This window comes from Catharus ustulatus, chromosome 7 (genome assembly GCF_009819885.2).
Source record: "Catharus ustulatus isolate bCatUst1 chromosome 7, bCatUst1.pri.v2, whole genome shotgun sequence".
Taxonomy (NCBI): domain Eukaryota; kingdom Metazoa; phylum Chordata; class Aves; order Passeriformes; family Turdidae; genus Catharus; species Catharus ustulatus.
This window is the reverse complement of record NC_046227.1, coordinates 29,613,688-29,633,659: the sequence shown is the minus strand read 5'-3', so window position 1 is coordinate 29,633,659 and position 19,972 is coordinate 29,613,688. Positions and strand designations below refer to the sequence as shown.

Sequence of the window (19,972 nt, the reverse complement as noted above, 5' to 3'; positions counted from 1 at the left end):
GGAAAGTCCTGAGCACTCAGTTGAAAACTTCTCAGCTAGCTGACAAGTTGGTCTGAAATAAACTCCATTGCAGCCTTCCACTGTTGTAGAAGCATCTCTGATAAAGAATGAGGAAATGGTAATTTTACTTTGCATCGTGCCTTCATTTGAAAGGGTAAGGCAGAGAGAGCGACTGTTAGCCAGTGGTTAACCATTTTAAGTTCAGAGACTGAAAAGACTGTGGCCCTTGGTTCGTGTACGCTCTGTGGAGGCGCGGGGCACCGCGCAGCCCGGGCGCGCTCCGGGGCGGTGAGAGCCCGTCCTGTCCCCGGCCGTCCCCATGGGCCCGGAGGAGGCGGCCAGTTCCCGCTCGGGGCGGAGCGCCAGGCTCCCCGGGTTTCGCCGCCGGGAAACGAAAGCGAAAGCGGCGGAAAGCGGAGAGAGAACCGGCGGCCATGGAGCGGCAGGGGCCGAGCTCCTTCCCGGTGCTGGTGCGGGGGGACTGGGGCCCCGCCGAGCCGCCGCCCGCGCTCAGGAAGAAGCTGCTCTGCTACTTCCAGAGCCAGAAGCGCTCGGGCGGCGGCGAGTGCGAGCTGCGCACCGGCACCGGCACCGGCACCGGGCACATCATCGTCTGCTTCACCTGCCCCGAGGGTGAGCGGCCGGGCCGGGACGAGGGGCGCTGGTGGCGATGCCCGCGGCTCAGGCGGGCGGGGGCGGCCGCATCGCCCTGACCGGTGCCTGTTGTGTTGGCAGTGAGGGAGCGAGTGCTGCGGCAGCCGGTCCATGAGCTCGTCTGGGGGTCCGGAGAGCGGCTGTCGCTGCAGGTCACCGCGCTGGCCGCGGACGGCGACCCCGCGCAGGTGAGGGGGGCGCGGGTCCGGGTGCGGGTCCGGGTGCGGGTCCGGCCGCGGTGAGGCGGGCGCGGGAGGCACCGCTGTGACCGCTCTCCTCTCGTTCCCGTGCAGGAGGCAGGAGCGGCCGCCGGGAGCCAGGCACCAGGTAGGAGCTGGGCGGGAGCGCGGGGGGCTCCGGGGCTGGCGGGGCTCTGGCCGGGGAGCCCTGCGGGGCTGGCGAGACGGGCGGAGCCGCCTGCTCGGCCGGGCCGGGCGAACGGCGCTGGTGCGCTTTGGTTCTCCTTCCCAGCGCTCCCCTTCACTTCGCGAATCCCAAACACGATGTAATAATTCCCAGGGTGCGGCCCCCGAGCCACATCGCAGGCGCCGGACAGCCCGACACACACACATGGCCAGTACCCAGCTAATCAGTATGTGACGATCAGTACACACAGAAGTAATCCTTGTACACGGGGCTAACACGCACAGCTCGCTGAGTTCTGCTTTCCGAGTACCTGCTTGTGCATAGCGCGCTGATTGAGCAGGTGAGGGCTGAGGGCGCAGGCTGGAAAAGCAGTTTGGTCAATCTTACCATTGTCTTCCGTTCTCTAATGTAACTGCGTTTCCTGTTGTTCTAAACTAGGAAGTTGAGCAGTCATGCTGCGTCGAATGCATCCTGACAGAGGCTCTTCCAAAAGTCCCTGTTTTTAAAGGCACTTCCTTCCCAAGGGTGGGCATCCTCAGCACTTCTCATGTTCAGAGCAGCTTTTTGTAAGAGGAAAGTGCTGTAGTGCATGGCAGGACCTGCTCAGGTGGTTCATGCAGCATTATGCCCAAGGCTTCTTGAGCTCAGAGTGTTCCTATAACCAATTCAACATATGGTTTAAAAAGAGGAATCTGTGGAGGTCTGTGATTCTGACAGTGTCAAATGAAACTTGTGTTAGCTCCTGTACATTAATGTGTCCATTTTCTTCTTGAAGTACCCAGCAACTGAGAAACCATTGTCCTTTATCTCTAGTTAATGAACCCCAGGTGTCTGTTCCCATCTGCCAGAAAAAGGAGACTCCTGTGTGTACTGAGCAAGAGAAGACAGGTAAGTGTGTCACTTACCCAGTGGTGACCATTGTGTTCTTGCTTCTTTGGTTTTTTGGACCTTTCTGCTGCAGCAGTACCCTGGTCACACTCGTGGCCTGTGTTGTTTGTCTAATGTAGTGTAGGAATTGTGATCCCAGGCTAAAATAAATAAATGTATTTTTTCCTTTCTGTGAGTCCCTTCAGAGCCCGCACTTCACTGCCTCAGACAGGTCAGTTCCTTAGGGGACAGCAGTGGGTGCTGGCCTTTGTTCTGCTAGGCTGTCCCCACCCAGACCTGCCCAGCTGCTGCCAGCCTTGCTGGGGCAGCCCTGTGCCAGAGCATCAGGAGCTGTGTACCCCAGGGACCCCTGAGCAGCCGGGGCAGCCAGCAGATACAGACCCCAGGTGACCCACAGCACTGTCTGGAACTGTGAATGGGGAGCACTGGTTCCCCTCATCGTGTTCTGGTGGAGAAACTTTTGTACCTTTTACTTCTGCTGTCCTTGCCTGGTGATGAACTGAAGCATTTCCTCCCTATGTGCTGCTGATACAGCAACTCCCACTCATGATATCCTTAACTTGTTTGGGATTCTTACCCTGTTCTTCTCCCTGACCTTAAGTGTGATCTGAACAAAAAGTGATGTGAAAGCTTGGAAGATGGGAAACTTGGTTTTTTTCTTAACTTTTGCCTAAGGCATTAGGGTGTGATCTTTTATTTCAGAATCATGTGAGAAATTGGAAGCAGAGAAATCAACCTCTAGCAATTCTGCTGTAGTAGTAACCACTGCCTTTGGGGAGGAAATAGAAGATGAGATTTTGGAAATGTACTTTGAAAATAAAAGGAAGTCTGGTGGGGGAAACATTGAGTCTTATGTCAAAAAGGATGAGCAAGTGATCATCACCTTTGAGAAGGAGCAAGGTATGTTATGGGTGTTACACTGCTTAAGCTCCCTTTAAAAATAGGCCTTTGGTGGTGCAGGATTTCTCTGTGGGCATGGCTCCAAGCAGAAATGGTTATTAGTGTATTGTTTAGCATGCTACTCTGCTGTGACATTTCTGTTTTTCTGTGGGACTAGATGCCCAAGAAGTTTTGCAGCGAAAGCATCACTTGAACAAAATTGATCTGGTTGTGAGGCCGTGGCAAGTGGAGACTTCCCAGGGATTGTGCCAAGTGGAGAACTCTGAAGGATCCCTGCTTCCCACTGCAGTGGTGCTGGAAAATGTGAAGGAGACAGTAAAAGATTGCATACTAGTTATGCTGGTAGAGAATATCAGTGGCTTGTCAGAGGATGGTGGTGACTTCAGTGTGGAAATGATACCTGAATTATGTGCTGCTGTAGTTACTTTTACTGGAAATACTGGTAAGAAGGAGTCAGAGTTGAAGTTCTTTCTTATTAGCTACATGTTTGCATGCGTGTGTGTGGGTGAGATTAAGCTTCGTATTTTTTAAGGTTTGATCTGATATTGTGTCTTTTTAAAGGACAAGCATTAACTATAAAGTTAATGCCATAACCTTTATCTGTGAGGTATAGACACAAGTGCAAGTCAGAAAGAGAGCTAGCTCTGGTTTGGATAGTAAACACAACAGGTACGACTAAAACCAAAAAACCAAACTACAACTTAAAACAAGCAATGAAGATGTACTTGGTCTGAGGACAGATTGATGGTAAAAGTTGTCCTTGCCAAAAGCTGTCCTTCAGTGAAGGTGTAGGTTTTTCTGCCTTAGAAATAGTTGTTTCTCAAGTCATGCTCCAGCCCTAAATTTTTGGTGTAGCCTTTAGGAAATAAGTAGAGAAACTTAACTGTTTTTCCTTGACAGATGAAAAAGTGATTTGACTCTTTTATTGTGAAGATAACAGGGGGGAAATAGTCAAAATGAGAATATATTTATCATAAAACTGAGAGAATTTGTACTGTTAATTTGTGTCTTATTAACTTAGCCCAGAAATGAACCTGATCTTGTTTTCTGCTGGGGTTAAAGCAACACAGTGATAGTAGTAGGAAAATTCTGGCTGTGGTCATTGTAGTCAACAATTATGATCAACCATGAGGGGAATATTAAGTGACAGACACTGAATATGTGGAGAGAAGTAGCTTTGTGGGCAGCTCTGAGTTGATTTTGTAATTCAGTGCTTTGGTCAGTGCACACAGTGATAGTCTGCTAACATCACAGTAGAAAAACAAGCTCTGAGTTTGACCTTTCCTTTTTAATTGTCCTTTCTAGATGCAAAGGATTTTGCTAAAAAGTTTAATCACAACCACAGAGCAAGGAAACAAAACATTACTGCACGGTGCCTTGAGAGAACAAAAAGTGTTCGGGCTGAAAACGTGCCCCCCAACACCCCCAGTCACTACTTAACTGTGTACTTTGAAAATGAGAAGTATGGGGGAGCACAAACAGTGGATGTGCAGCTGCTGCCTGATGAAGATGCAGCTATCATTACATTTGGTGACCAAAAAGGTAATGCAGAAATGCAGAGCCCTCATTTCTTTGAGAACCTCTCATTTAAAGACCAGAATGTGGGTTTTCTAGAGAAATACCTCCTTTGCCCTTGGAAAATGGCAGATCTGGTGCTTTGCCCGCAGGTCTCATGCTAACTGGAGTGCTAGCTTCAGTTTTGGACCAGCTGGGCGTAAGGCTTAGAATTTTTCATTTTCTGGACAGTTTAATTCACCCAGGCCTTGATCCTTACAGAGTTCAGGTTGCAGTTTGAGTTCACAGTCCATGGGCACAGGGGACTTCCCCGTTACCTGCCATCTTCACCAGCAGCTGCCCACGGCAGCATGTCCTGTCTGGCTCATCTCAGGACAATTTCTTGGGCAGCTTTTTGCCTGGAGAGCAGGTGCTATGGGTTGTCAGTCAGTGGCAGAAAGATGAATGACACTGAGAAGTGTAGGACAAGGGAGAAGCTGGAGGCATTGCAGTGAAGGGGAGAGATGAAGGGGAGTTGAAGGAAAGGGATGGTCTTTTGGGGGAAAACAGAGGAGCTGTGGTTTGAACTGCTGAGTAATAGTCCAGACAGCTCTGGAGCTGGGCACTTCAAGTACAGCATCTAAGAGAAGTGAGGGCAGAGATTATGCACACTCCTCCCAGAGATGGATGCTGTTGTGCTTGACTGTCTCTCTTCAGCTTAGTTTCTGGCATTTAGAATAAATAATTCTTTAAAAATTTGGAATTCTCTCTATCTGGGAAGGGGAGGAAATTAATCTAAAATGTTCTTAAAAATAATAAACAGTATTATATAGAAAATATAGTTGAAATACCCCCAAACAATGAAAAAACAAAACAAAACAAAAGAGAAAATTTTAAGTGCTGACATTTATAACTTGGGGGATTTTTTGTTTGTTGTAGATGTAACAAATATCCTGGCAAAGAAGCATTCACTGAACAAAACACCAATCTTTGTCTATCCTTACTACACCTCACTGGAAACAGCTCTGTATGGAAAGGAAGGGCCGCAGATAAAGAAGCCAGATCCAATTACATGGCCTCTGGATCCCTATATCTGGACTTACTTGAAAGGAAATAGTAGCTTAATTGAGGCAATAGATGATGAAATGGCAAAGTGCAATTGTGTGCTAACGTGGCCTGACCCCCTCTGTGCAGATCCAAAAGTTACTTTGCATCCTTCAGCTATTTTTGATGAGCGGAAGAGATCAGTGTCTCGATTGGCCAAGACATGGAAAGAAGAAGTTTCCACAGCATTTTCACACAGCATATCACAATATGAAGCAATTCAGTGTCTAGTAAGCACAGAGGTGTGGGAAGCCATTAGGGACAGCTTTCCCCATGAGGAAGTTATGATGATCCCACATATTTCCGAGGATTTACATGTTCTAGTGGGTGAAAAAGAAGTTGTGAAGAAGGTTGAACAAGAACTGAAGCTTCTGATCCAAAAGGCCACCAGAGAAATTGAAAGAGAAAAGCAAAGAACTGAACTGAAAGTCACGACAGTGAATCCAGGGGAATATGGAATTTTACAGATTACTGGCCTTGAAGAAAAATTTCATAAAGAGTTCCCAGACCTGCAAATAACTTATGATTATTTCCAGAAGTGCATTAACCTATCTGGAGTTCCTGAGGAAGTTTATAAAGTAAAAGGAGAAATACTTGATCATGTACACAAAATGGCAAAGAAAACCATTAATATCCACCCTTACATTTTACAGTTTTTAGAGCATGTTGATAATGAAACCCTGTCACAGAGCCTGTTTGTATCAAAACAAATTAGTGCCTTTTATGAGCTTGCTGCAGGAGGGATCATCCTGAAAGCGAGTGATCCTGAAGATCTTCTAAAAGCAGAGGAAGAAATAAAAAAAGACCTGGACCACAAAAGTATTACTTTGGATGACAAGTCAGTTCTCCAGAAGGAGAAATGGTGGATGCTAGCCAAGGAAGCTTGCTGTAATGGAGCTGTATCTGTCACTGTGGAAGAGACTGAGGTTGTGATTGCTGGTCTTTCGGAAGCAGTAGCAAAAGCCTTTGAGGAACTTTACAACTTTATAGATGAGAACACACAGGTGCAAAGGATCATTGAAGGAAAGCCAATGGCACTCATAAAGTTTTTTGAGAAAGAGAAGGTCAATGACTGGACTCCCTTACAAAAAAAAGGTGTGAAAGTTGACTTTAGAACACAGAAAAATGGTGAAGTTATATCCTTGAGTGGGCCAAAGACAAAAGTGCTGGAGGGAGTCAGCCTAGTTGACCAAATTTTGTCTGGCCTGCATTTTAAGCGTGTGGAAATTGACTTGCCAGGAGCCAAGGCATATATAAAGGAGCAAGAACAATTTTTGTATCCCCATATAAAACAAGTGTTCAAGTGTTTAGTCCTACTGGAAGAGCAGCCAGAAAAACATCTGGAAGAACAGAAAGGACACAGTAACAGAGGCAAGCTCTGTATGCAGGTGACCATGGGTGAAACTCTAATAGCGCTTTATGAAGCTGACTTGTGCACTCATCCCGTTGATGTTGTGGTGAACGCATCTAATGAAGACCTGAGACACATTGGTGGCCTTGCTGAAGCCCTGTCACGAGCAGCTGGCCCAGCACTGCAGCAGGAGTGCGATGAGCTGGTGAGGAAGCTCGGGAATTTGCAGCCCGGCCGCGCAGTGATCACGGGCGCCGGGAAACTGCCCTGCAAGAACGTCATCCACGCTGTTGGGCCCAGGTGGAACGAGAAGGAGTCACAGAAGTGCACGTGGTTGCTAAAAAAGACAGTGAAACAATGTCTGCAGTTGGCTGAAATATACAACCATCGTTCCATAGCTCTGCCTGCTATAAGTGGAGGGATTTTTGGCTTCCCACTGGACGTGTGTACTTACACAATCGTGTCCTCCATCAAGGAGACCTTGGAAGAATTCCAGGGGAACACCAGATGGAAGGAGATTCATCTTGTGGGTTTTGCACAGGATAACATTCAGGCTTTCAGAAAGGCATTTAAAGAGGTGTTTCCAGATTCTTTACCTTCCTACAGGTCACCTCATCATGCCAGCCCAGTTCCTCGGCCTAGGCAGAGCAAACGCATTAAGAACTTCCCAGTCATAACAACTCTGGAAGGCCTTAACATCATGCTGCAAATAGGAAGCATTGAAGATGCTACAGTAAGTGTTCTAAATTTTCTCATAATGGAATATCAAGTGGGTTCTTTTGTGTCTTTTTAAAAACTAATAAACACAAAACCTATGTCATTGGTGAGCACTGGCATGAAACATGCAGTTGGTGTTGCACTTCCTGTAGAGAGCCAGAGTCATTAATTGATTTCTAGTTGCCTCCTGCACTGAATTTCTGTTAGCTGGCTGACAGATACTTTACTGGGATCGCCAATACTGGAAGTAACTTGGTCCAGGACCCTTCCTTTAATGGGCCTGCAAAACCTCTGAGGAGTAGATGCCTCCCACAGCTTGTGCATGCAGCTCCTCTGGCTGGCCAGGGCAGAATATATGAGAATATATGATAAAATGTGTATAGAGGCCCTTCCTGAGGAGCTAAATATAATATGGGTTTGACAGGATGTTCAGTGCCCTTTGTATTTCTCTCATTCATAAGCTGCTGCTTTTCTCACTTCTTTCTCCTTAGATTACCCCTAGTCTTGTTTGTCTTCAGCATCTCCTTGTCTCCCTAAACCAGCCATGCTTGGGAGGCTCAGTGAACTCAGATTTTGGCCTGCAAGCCTCTCTTTGAGAACAAACTTGCACAAATGTTTTTCCAATGGAGGTAGAAAGAATAAACGATGAATGCAGAATTGTTATTTTTCTCCCCTTAGGTTGAAATGAATTTCATTGTTAACTCAGTTTTGTGTTTCTTTGGGCAGGCTCCAAAACTTCGTTCACTCTGATTGCTGTCCCAAAATTTCTCTTTGTAAACCATCAGGCATGCTGTATTTGATTATCCAATGCAAAATTTAAATTTGATACTTACAAGCTAGAGTTTTTGCTTGTGTGTTTTTCAGACATCCATTGTTGTTGTCAGTGTTGGCAGAGATCTCCAGCTTGACAAAGGGCCACTTGGTAGAGCTTTGCTAAGCAAGGCAGGGCCAATGCTTCAGACAGGCTTGCTAGAAGAAGGTGGAGGAAGAGCAGAGGAAGGATCTGTGTTGAAAACTAAAGGCTACAATCTGGCTTGCAGTGTTGTTCTTCATGCTGTGGTACCTGCATGGTCCCAGAAAAACACACCTTCAAAGGTAAGAGGGTTTTTATTTGCCTGGATATGTCTGGGATTTATAATGTGTTTAAAGTTCACTTTTCCTTTGAAATGAGGGACAGTGTCATAGAAGATGAGGGAGTTTGACTTGTTCTTTTTTAACTGTGGGCTGATCCCTTGTTGACTAATAAATTCCATGTGAATTCCTTGTGTATGTGGAATTACAGTAATTTCACGATTATAAGCCGCACTGAGTATAAGCCGCACTTCTGGGTTTCAGCAACTTTTTGGTTTTTTGTCCATACATAAGCCGCACCTGATTATAAGCCGCACGTTACAATACAGAGTGTGATAAAAGGTTTCTGTTCTATCACCATCTGTTGAGGGTGGGGACAGTGATCCTTATCTCAACGGCAGATATTCTGCCAATGGGCCATCCATTGAAACCAGGCAGAGCATTGTTCTTTATCTTTTCACAACCCATCCTTCCTCCAGCCAGTCATTTTCTGCTCATGGCCATTGAGTCCCACTGTGGGACTGATAAAATTACTGCATCCCATTGGAAGTTGCTCCAGCCAGGGGGAAGAGCCCAACATTTCTTACCAAGATAAAAACAGAGGTTTTGGGACACTAAGGGAGCCCCTTTCTCCACTGGACTCCAGTGGAAAACTGGATTTCTCCACATCACCACTGGAGCTCCGGAGGGAAACTGCACCTTGTACAGGAGCACTGCTCCAACTGAGCCACATCTGTCACTGCAGGAGGATGCAGCCACCATGGAATGGGACTGCTGCCAACACCCTGCCTGACGGGGTGTCAGGTTGTACTCTGACTGTGTCAGGGTTTGGGGTTTGTTTCTTTGTAGTACTGTATTTCTATTTTAATTTCCCTAGAAAAGAACTGTTATTCTTAATTTCCATATTTTTGCCTGAATGCCCCTTGATTTCCAAATTACAATAATTTGGAGAGAGGGGGTTTACATTCTCCATTTCAAAGAGAAGTTCCTGCCTTTCTCAGCAGACACCTGTCCTCCAAACTAAAACAGCAACTTTTCATTCTCTGTCCATATATAAGCCGCACCTGATTATAAGCCGCACTTTGGGTTCGGACCAAAATTTTAGTCAAAATGGTGCGGCTTATAATCGTGAAATTACTGTAATTGTATTTTAATGCCAAGAGATAGCTGAAAGGGAAAGTGTTACATTACACATACTGTGTATAAAAAAATTACCTCCATTAACTGAAAAAATAATTGTGCTTTGCAGGTGTTGGGTGACATAATCACAAAATGCCTGGAGATTGCTGAAGAACTGTCTTTGAAATCAATTACTTTTCCAGCAATTGGGACAGGGAATTTAGGATTCCCAAGATCTGTTGTTGCTAAATTATTGTTTGACCAAGTGCTTGAATTCAGTAGTAAAAACAGAGTAAATTCTCTTGAAGAAGTTCACTTTCTGTTGCACACGAAAGACACAGCTACTATTCGGGTGAGTTACTGTAGTTTCCTCTCTCTATTACATTATGGCATATCTGAGTCTGTCTCACGATTCTTGGCTATCTGATGATCTTCAAAGGTGCTTATTCTTATACTAAAGAAAAGGTTTGCTGACAGTCTCTCTCATCTATTCTGAAAGTTCTCTCTTTGTTTCTACCCGCCACGGACACACACATATCGAGTACAGTCCTGCTCTCTGCCTATCCTTTTCTGTTTCCTGAGAGTAATCCATACAAGAGTGTAATTACTCTTTATCCAATGAACTCACCTAATTCTTCAGTCTGTAGGTCAGGTAAGTTTGATGTAACTCCTGCTTCAGTGCCTGCACCCTTGAAAAAAGGTGTGCTTTTTATGGAGTGCTGGTGTCTTTTTAGGAGGAGTCATTGTGCTAGGGTTGCTGTGCTGGTAAACTTCTCCAGTAGAAACATAGAAGCATTCTCCATCCCCCTCTCTTCAGTGTCCCATCAGCATAAATTTTCTATATCCATACTCAGGTTACTCATTTCACATTAAAAAAGAGCAGTCACACTGAATTGATGTTCAGATAAGTGTTTCTATATCTGTTGCCTTCTGTACTTTGTGCAAGAGCTGATACATTTTGGAAGGCTAAACTTGAAGTCTGCTGTGTCAAAACCTGAGCTATTGTGCGTAGATCAAAACTTCTAAAGGTGAGCTGACCAATTATTCAAACTAATTTCTAGCCAATTATCTTCTAAGGTGTTAGGAGAGTGACCAAATTCTTAAGGAATTTGGCTCAGCCTTGGTATCTAGGAGACCTTATCTATTAAACTACATGCCAGGGGTCGGAAGCAGACAGTTTGGGGGGAATTGTATCATCCTCAGAGAAGGGTGGCATTACCTGCAGGAGCTGAGCTAGTGTGAGCTACTCACTCACTGCAAGGATGCCTTGTGCTGCTGTGTCCTGTGGAATGGTAGCTAGGGCTCTGACTCCATTATTTGTGAATCTTGTGTGCCTTGCTGTTTGAGAACAACATCTGCCAGGACTTGCCATCAGCATCATGGCAGATGATGTGAAGTAATTTGCATTTAGCTTTTTAAAAATGTTTTATAGCTTTGCTTTTCAAATCTTTATTTCTACTGTGTGAAGACTTCTATGGGGATTGATTGTAATTTCATTCTCTAGGAATTTTCAGCTGAACTTGAAAACATGTCTGTATCTGTTGAAGGGCAGAAGCCTTCTTCAAATGACACTAGCCAAAGCCCGGGTAAGGTTTATTCATAGAATAAACTGATTCACTGTTTTTTTTTTTTTCAAGTATTCCAGGGAATTAATTCATTATGGATATTTAGGTACTTGTCTGATGAGCATTCCCAAAGTCTGAGTGGCTGCTGTAAAGGCAGTATTTCCAGGCTGAGTGTTCGTTATGTCTGAAATAGTGTTAGGGATGCTAAAAAAAGTGTTCCTGTGATTCCTCATCTGGATAGCACCCCTGCAAATTGGAACAGCAGAAGCTATAAGATGTCAAGGGCATAAGCAGTGCTTTTTCTTTTACTGCTGCAGCAGTAGATTAAACTGTGAACAAGACTGTGTCTTCCTCTGCCCTGGGAAGGCAGGCAAATCCTGGTTATGAGTGTTGAAGTGGTCTCTTTGAAATACTCTTAAATCTTTTACATGTTCAGATCAATAGCAAAACCAAACTGAAATGTCTTTGATATTATCCACCTTAATGGAACTGCAGCCTGTAGAAAAATGAGTTACATGTTGAAAACTTAATTATGATTTTACAAATAACACATGGGTAACAAATAACACCTTTTCAAGAAGTAGAGAACCTTCCTGGAAACTCTGTGAGACACACAAGCAAGGGAGTGAGACTTGGAAAGTTTGCTGCTCTCTTACATTCGAGTTTGGCAATGGTAAAATGTCACTAAATAGTGTCTGCATACCAGGTGTGCAGCAAAGCACATTTTACCTGCCATGCTGCTCTGATAGTAATGATGGGAAAGATTGTAGGTTGAGTACAGACTCTTGTAAGAAGGAATGATTTTCATTTAGCATGTCAGGCAATCATTTCACAGGCTGGCTGTAGCCAGAGTGTGGTCTCTGTAGGCATTGTACCCAAATAAAAGTGCCTTATCTTTTACATCACCACTCCCTTCTGCTCAGGGTCTGTGTTTCTTTGCCTGCAGCTTTTTCATCTGTCTCTTCAACCTCAGCACACAATGTGCTTGAAGTGACAATTGGCTCCCTCGTGTTCCGGGTGGCAGAAGGTGATATAACCAAGGAGGAGGGAGATGCCATTGTAAACATAACAAACGTATCCTTCAACCTCAAAAAAGGTATTTTAATTGATACTATGTGTGAAAAAAGTATGTGTGCTTGGAAGGGCTGGGAAAGAAGAGGAGCAAGTAGTTTTCTTCTGTGCTTTGAACCTTTTTCTTCTTTGACAGTGTAGTTTCAGTTTTGCTCTTAGGGTACTAAAGTTCAACAAAGAAGTGTCTGAAACTTTATTCACTTGTTAATCTATGTTACTTATTAATCTATTTTTATTCAATGCTTTAAATCTTTTTCTTTTTTGACAGTGTAGTTTCAGTTTTGCTCTTAGGGTACAAAAGTTCATCAAGGAAGTGTCTGAAACTTTATTCACTTGTTAATCTATGTTACAGGACAGCATGTTTAAGACTCCCTTGCAGAAAGGGAAATTAATGTTTTATATATAAATATACATTCAATCTTTTTACAGAACACCTCTCAGACTAAAGGAGGAGACAAACCTCGATGAAATTTTGACCTTAGTGAAACTTGGTAGATACTCAAAACATTAATTTGAATTGAAAAGCATATGAATCTAACATTTTGGCTACAGTGTTTTTCATTTATAGTCTATAATGTTATCAGAATTGAGGTGTTTTATGTGTGGTGAGGCATACAGTTCTGCCTCAGATGGGACTTTAACAGCAGTAACAGTGGATTCATGTTGCTCTTCTCATTTAAGGTGTCTCCAAAGCAATTCTGAATGGTGCTGGAAAAGCAGTTGAAGATGAATGTGCTGTAGGTATGGTACAACATTCCTGATCTTTCCAAAGGTGTTAATGCATGGCAGGGAATCTCTTGGAACACTTTCTCAGTACTGACTACTGTAGTTCCATCTATATTATGCACTGTGTTACAGCAACTACTTTTTAATCAGTTAATGTGATATTTGTAAAACATCTAATGAGGGAACAAAAAGAAAAATTTTCAAGAGGAGGCAGCTTCTACGTATACATAAAGATCCAAATTAATTAGTTATTCTTATTCCAATAAAGATTTCCATGACGAAAACAGAGTCAACATGGAACAGAGCTGTGAGCAAGGGGTGATGCTGGCAAGAATGTTAATAGAGAAACCATCTCTCACTGGAAACAGCTGTGTAGCTGCAACTTCCTTTGTTATTTCTGAGTGAGAAGGTGTTTGCTGTTGGCCTGACTAGTAACTCAGTACCACATCCTCTGGGTGACTGCTTTTCAATAGTGTGAAGCTGGGTTCCTGCCTCAGAAAAGGCATTTATTTGTAGGCCAAATACACCTGTTGGACAGCAACTATAATGAAAGAGGAGTAAAGATGGATGAGTATGTGGTTTAAAACACCAGAAAATAAGGGAAATAGGCAGGTGTGAAGGTCAGCTTGGAAGACCAACCAAAGGAAAAGAATTACGTGGAAGAGATCTGAGGTAAACAAGCTTCTCTTGCACAGGCCAAGAGGTAATTTGGGCTAGGTGGCCTGCAGGTAGATGGCATTTTTGTGTGTGTGTGAAGACAGAGTGCCAGTCTGCATGAAGTTCTCCAAGTATACTGAGCAAACCTGACAACTGAAGGCACACAATAAATTCGCTAAAGGAGGCAAATATTTTACAAAAATAAACTGAGTTCTTGTGCCTTGGAAGTGAAAATTGAGTGAAGGGTTTGCTCACTTTATGGATGGAGACAAAAAGCTTATCCTGGGGCATATTTGTCACCATTTCTTATTTCCTAATGAGGACTGGTACACATCTGTATTGGGGATAATTGTTGATCATTTTCTCCTACTTACGTTTCAGCCCGGCAAACTGGCAACAACTATGTCATCACCCAGGGAGGAAACCTGCCATGCAAAAATATAATTCATTTTGTTGCCCAAGATGATATCAAGTCCCTGGTTTCCCAGGTGCTCCAGGAGTGTGAACTGCAGCAGTACACCTCTGTCACCTTCCCAGCAATTGGAACAGGTCTGTGTGTCCCTTTTCTGAAAAGGGTTCAGTGCATGTGATTCTGCTGATCTCAAGTGAAGAGTTTGATTTTTCTGGAGAGGTTATTATTTGGTGAAAATATGCTTGGAAATATGCAATCTTTAAAAACATTATTAGAGGCTTACAAAAGCTAGAAAGCTTCACTCCTTACAGTGATCTAGTACTTGAAGAGCATGAGTTTTCTAAAGCCAGCACTTCCTTACTAACAAGGATTCAAAGGTACATCTGTGCTTGCTGAAGAACCTGCAGCCTGGTATGTGTGGGCAGCTCATCAGAGAATAGCCAGGGACCTGCTTCTGCACTGCTGAAATCAGTAGATGATGGAATAGCCAGCAGCTGCACAAGTGGGGTTGATACAGGTGGAACACAAACCTGTCAAAGACCCCAGATTGTCCCTTTTACTTCTCTTGTTATTTTCAATTCGTTTGGTAGAAATTCCTGGACTTGGAGAATTCAGAACTGCACCCATGCGTGTGGGAACCTCTTCCATGAATAAAACTAGGCTTGCATTTTGATCAAGGAATGCACTACAGGGCCACTGAGCAGCAGTGGCCTATTAGTTACCCAAGCCATATCATCTACATCATAACCTGTTCGGTTGCCAAGCCAACAAAAGGAAACTTCAATTTTTCCCTTGCTGGAAAGGTGTTCCCCAACTTTCTTTTCCTGATAAATAGAAACCTTTCTTAATTGCCAGCCTGACGTTATTCTCAACCTGTTTGTGATCCAGGTGACTGTGGGTATGCTCATAGCTGTTCTTTTAAAGATGTTTTAATCATCTGTAACAGTTATTAGCATTTTTTAGAGAAAAATATCTGCAACTTTTTTCAGGAGAGGCACACCGCAATCCAGCTGAGGCAGCTGACAGCATGATAGATGCAGTAACTGACTTTGCAAAAAGGAATTCTACTACATCTGTGAAAACTGTTAAAGTTGTCATCTTTCAGCCACATCTGATGAGTGTGTTCCAAGCAAGCATGCAGAAAAGAGAAAAGTCTACTGCAACAATATTCAAATCACTTGTTTCCAAGGCATATCACATGGGTAAATGTAAGTAGGTGTCATTTAAGTACAGTTGTAGATCAGTCTGTTCAGGACTGGCTAATAAAGATTAATGGCAATATTTATGTATTTCAATGTAGCACTCTTGAGCTCTGACAAACGTGCCCCAAAAGAAAAAACCAGAAGGGTTTTGGCAAAGAAGATCGACCTGGCTGTGCTGCAGATTTGTGGTGAAGATAAAAAAGAAGTGGAAGAAGCTGAAAAGTGGCTGAGAAGTGCAATTTGTAGAGAACAATCTCAAACAGAAATTGTGGATGAGTTTATCTCTCATTTCAGTGAAGAAGAGAATGAAGAACTGGATGACTTACAAAAGAAATTCAAAATTTCTCTTAGTTTGACGAATACCTCTATTAAAATTTCAGGGGTTGCAAAAGATGTCTACGAGGCTTCTTTAGCTGTTCATGAAATGATCCGTAGGGTAAAATGTGCTAAAGAGGATGAGGCAAAACTTCTACAAAATTCAGTTGAATGGAACTATTTTGAAAAGGATTCTTATGTGCCCTTCAATAGTCTCACAAATGTGGAGCTGGAAAATGCTTACAAGGGAAAGCAGAAAAGTATTGAAGTCACCATTGGTGAGAAAAAATACACAGTGGATATGGACAATAAGACTGCTGTGGATGCCCAAGGAGGACAGATAGCCATTATACGTATTGACAAATCTGAAGGTAAGTAAAAGCATCTCCCATTTCACATTTCACATTTCACATGTGAAAACCTGGTTACATCCAGTGAGAGAAAGGAGAAGGGAATGACAAGAATATTTAAAATACATGTTAGGAGCTTTGTGCAGGTGCTTTTCTGGAGAATGTAGAAAGGAACTGAATTGGGAAATAACCTTTAAAATATTTTGAAAAGAGAGCAATGCATTCTGATGTTCTTAACAGGTTTACTAGCAATAATTTTCTTGTAGCAATTGTCATTCTAGATCTCAGCTCACTTCTGTTCTTCCATTTACTACTGGTCTTTTGCAACAGAAGTCATCCATAAGCAAGATGTATGGACTTCTCAAAGGATTTGTAGCAGGCTATGTTTAATTTTAAACAGGGGATTTGGGTGAATATGATTGATCATGTTTCTTTCTGCAGATCAAAAGTCAATAGTGCTCCCTCCAACATGGGACCCTATGGAAAATGAGCGAGTCAAAATAGTGGAATTAAAACCAGACTCAAAAGAATATAAAGATGTGCAAGAAAAGTTTCTGCAGACCTGTCAGTCATTCAAAATTGAAAAGGTAAAAGCAAGTCGTCATTTCTGAGCGTAAATATCTTGATGGCAAGTGATGAAGGATACTGATAACAACAGAAAAAGAAATTTCACTGGGATTTCTAAAGTTGGACAAGTCTTTCTGGCTGTCACTAACTTTATTCAGCTTTAATCAGTTTAATGCTGCAGTTCAGATATTTGGAGCAACTCTTAAGCAGTCATTTCTTCAGCTCCAAGGAATGGTTTTTGCTGTAGCAGCACACATGTTTTGTCCACATAAGCCACATGTGCTGTACAGGCCCAGCAGGCATCTATGACCTGGAAACCAGGGAAAAGCTCCTGTCTTGTTTCCCAGAAAGTGTTTGTCTTATGGTTTGGGCTGGGTTCTGCTATCTGCCATGCCAAAGTTTGTAAAGATTTGACTAACTTATTTCATCATCTGGTATATGTGCATTGGAGCTAGGAGGGGAATCTTGGAAGCAGATTGAATTATTGATATGCTGATTTCTTTTCATGACCGCAACCTACTCACTTTCTTTCTTTCTTTCTGTCTTATTTTCAAACGTCACAGATTGAAAGGGTACAGAGCCAATATTTATGGAAAAGCTACCAAATAAAAAAGTGTGAAATGGATAAAAAAAATGGTGACAGAAATAATGAGAGGCTTCTGTTTCATGGAACGAGTCAGGAGTCATTAACCTTTATTAACGACCATGGATTTAACCGGAGCTATGCTGGAATGCACGGTAATGTAACGTTCAAAACAACTCCTGTTTTCCTGTATAGGGCTAGCACTGATTTGCCATGCCATGCATAGAGCAACCTTGTATGCAAATTAATTGTTGTATCTCCCTATTGCAAATAGAAAGTAGAGTTGTTCAGAGATTCACAGGCTCTAGGGGTGACAGATGAGGAATTGCTGCTACTGCATCACTCACAAACCTTTGATTTTCTGACTACAGCTGCAAACTTTGGGAATGGAACGTACTTCGCTGTTAATGCCAACTATTCTGCCCACGACATCTACTCTAAACCAGATGCGAATGGGAAGAAGTACATGTACTTGGCCCGAGTCCTTGTTGGAGAATATTCTCTGGGGAAAAAAGGATCAGTTACTCCAGCACGAAAAAATGTTAACAACTCTGTAGATCTGTTTGATAGTTCAACTGACAACATGAACCAGCCATCCATGTTCATAATTTTTAATGACATTCAAGCCTACCCAGAATACCTTATCACGTTTACTAAGTAAGTGTTTTAATTGCAGCCACAACTGCATGTCTTTCAGCTTTATGTAGGATAGAAATACCTGTTACAAAACACTCAACAAAAATAATAAATAATTGTGTCAGATTAAATTCTGTCTTGATTTAAGCAATCTCTGGAGATTAATGATCCCCCTGAAGCTTGTTTACACTTGGAGCAGCTGAATGTATTATCACTTAAGCACAATATTGTACTACAATCCTCTTTTGGATTATATAGTGAGCCTTTGTACTGTATCAACTTTCCACACAGCCTTAGGGCCTTCCTAACTGCTGGTGGGGAATTGGAAGGGATAATGCAGCCATGAACCATTCACTGTTGCATTTTTGATGCCTTCTTACACTCTGTGACAATCTCATAACGAATTATGTTGAGCAGTTTTCATTAAAGGAACCGGTTGTATTTAATGGCTTCTGTTTGTCTAAACCTCTTTGAACATTTAGCATTGGTTTTTAACCAGTGAACTTCAGTGAACTTGACATTACAGACATGGATTGACTTGTTTTTAATGCAATAACCCTGCTGCTTTGCAGCACCCCCAACGTGGAAAAGCCCTTGGTTCCTCTGAATGTATTGGGTTTGACTTACTTGGTTGTATGATTAAGAATAAAATCTTCCAATGCTTTCTTTACTTGGTTGTATGATTAAGAATAAAATCTTCCAATGCTTTCTTTATGTAGTTAGGTTACTGTTAAACTTTTACCTTGGGTTGGTGTGTCCGTGTGAGCAGCATACTGTAAGGTAACTGTGGCCAAGGGACACCTTTTCTAGGGAAGGTGGTGTGAAATAACATGAATCTGCAAGTGTCTCTGTAGAGCCACAAACCTCAGGCTGTGCATTTGCACCCATCCCATCCCTCCTTCTGCGACAGCGCTGGAACCTTCCTGTTGGGCTTTTTTGCTTTTTACTATGTTTTTTACTAGTTTTCTAACCAATGAAAATTGCTGACTGTTGAAATCGAGTGTCTTGAAATCAATTTAACCTAGAGCTGGAAATCTAGGTATTGGTATGGGGGGCCAAAAGTCTTAAGTTTTGCTTGTACAGTGAATAAACCTATTAAATCCCCATACAAATACCTGTGGCCAGTGGTTCATCAGCATGCCAGGAGCCAGAGGAGATGGCTCCAGGTGCTTCATTGCTGCTGATGGGTCACTGGTACCAGGCTGGCCATTCTCTCCAGGAGCCAGTACTGCATCAGATCTCAGCTTCCCCAGTGCCACAAGAAGCTGCAGGGCACACCAAGGTGCTTTTTCACCAGTGCTTGCATTACAGGTGCCTCGGGCATCAAACCTGGAGCAGAAATCTGTCACCCTGGGCTTTGTGCAGGCCATGAGTGACAGATGCTGCTTTTCCAAATGGATTTATTCTAACAAAGGCCAAAGGCAGGAGTGTACAAAGGAACCAAGAATCAGTGAATAGTCTGAATTGGAAGGGACCCACAAGGATCATCAAGTCCAGCTCCTGGCCCTGCACAGGACATCCCCCAGAGTCACACCAAGTGCCTGAGAGCATTGTCCAAATGCTTTTGGATTGCTGTCAGGCTTGGTGCTATGACCACTTCCCTGGGGAGCCTGTCCCAGTGCACAACCACCCCTCTGAGTGAAGAACTTTTGCCTGACATCTAACCTAAATCTCCTCTGACACAACTTGTTCCACCCTGATCTTGTTCCTCTGGCAGCAATGATGCAAAATGTGGAATATGTAAAAACTTTCTTAAGGAACCATGTTCTTTGGTGTTTGATCTTTGTATGCTTTCAAGTTTAATCAATAAAAAAGGAATTTCATCCAATAAACAGGTAGCTAACAAGTAAGCTCTAACTGATGTCCAGGTATTAGGAAAACAAATTACTTGTTAGTAGAATTGCCTTGTTAAGGTTTAGGGTTCAACATGTTCCAGTGATTTGAGACTTAGGAGAAGGTTAAAAAAGCTTGGGAAGAAGGATTTATCACTGATAGTGGGCACAAAGAATGCAGAATTTACAGGCCACAAGGACAATTGGCAGAAGGTTCAAGATAAGGAAAAAACTAAAAAAGACAACTCAGCAGTGTGCTGAATCAGCTTTTACTAGGTTTAGGTAACTTCAGCATGGGAAGATCATGGACCACTGAGTAAAGAAACCCACTGACCCAAAAGAGGAGAAAGACTGAGCATGTGAACTAATTGGCATGAGAAGCAAGAGAATCA

General features: G+C 43.1%; 2 protein-coding genes across 2 annotated transcripts in view; both read left to right on the top strand.

Moving 5' to 3' along the window:
- The first annotated feature begins 431 nt into the window (after positions 1-431).
- Positions 432-19,972, top strand: part of LOC116998601 (protein mono-ADP-ribosyltransferase PARP14-like) — a 46,734-nt gene continuing 27,193 nt past the window's right edge. The window contains exon 1 of the mRNA XM_033064479.1: positions 432-633. Within this exon, the coding sequence (XP_032920370.1) occupies positions 435-633 (199 nt within the window). The 5' untranslated portion in view covers positions 432-434. The remainder of the gene's footprint in view (positions 634-19,972) is intronic.
- Positions 2,126-18,194, top strand: LOC116998602 (protein mono-ADP-ribosyltransferase PARP14-like). Its single transcript, XM_033064481.1, has 15 exons — positions 2,126-2,808; positions 2,966-3,250; positions 4,114-4,350; positions 5,242-7,490; positions 8,339-8,569; positions 9,795-10,016; positions 11,169-11,250; positions 12,176-12,325; positions 12,982-13,041; positions 14,065-14,232; positions 15,085-15,303; positions 15,396-15,983; positions 16,404-16,549; positions 17,093-17,267; positions 17,484-18,194. The coding sequence occupies exons 1-15, from the start codon at positions 2,712-2,714 to the stop codon at positions 17,771-17,773; spliced, it is 5,199 nt and encodes a 1,732-aa protein (XP_032920372.1). The 5' UTR covers positions 2,126-2,711; the 3' UTR covers positions 17,774-18,194.

Bases quoted from the DNA above. Each gene is read 5' to 3' on its own strand.
- LOC116998602 (XM_033064481.1), top strand. From the start codon at position 2,712: ATGTACTTTGAAAATAAAAGGAAGTCTGGTGGGGGAAACATTGAGTCT. The intron at 2,809-2,965 runs GTATGTTATGGG...CTGTGGGACTAG, and splicing joins CACCTTTGAGAAGGAGCAAG to ATGCCCAAGAAGTTTTGCAG. The intron at 15,984-16,403 runs GTAAGTAAAAGC...TTCTTTCTGCAG, and splicing joins ACGTATTGACAAATCTGAAG to ATCAAAAGTCAATAGTGCTC.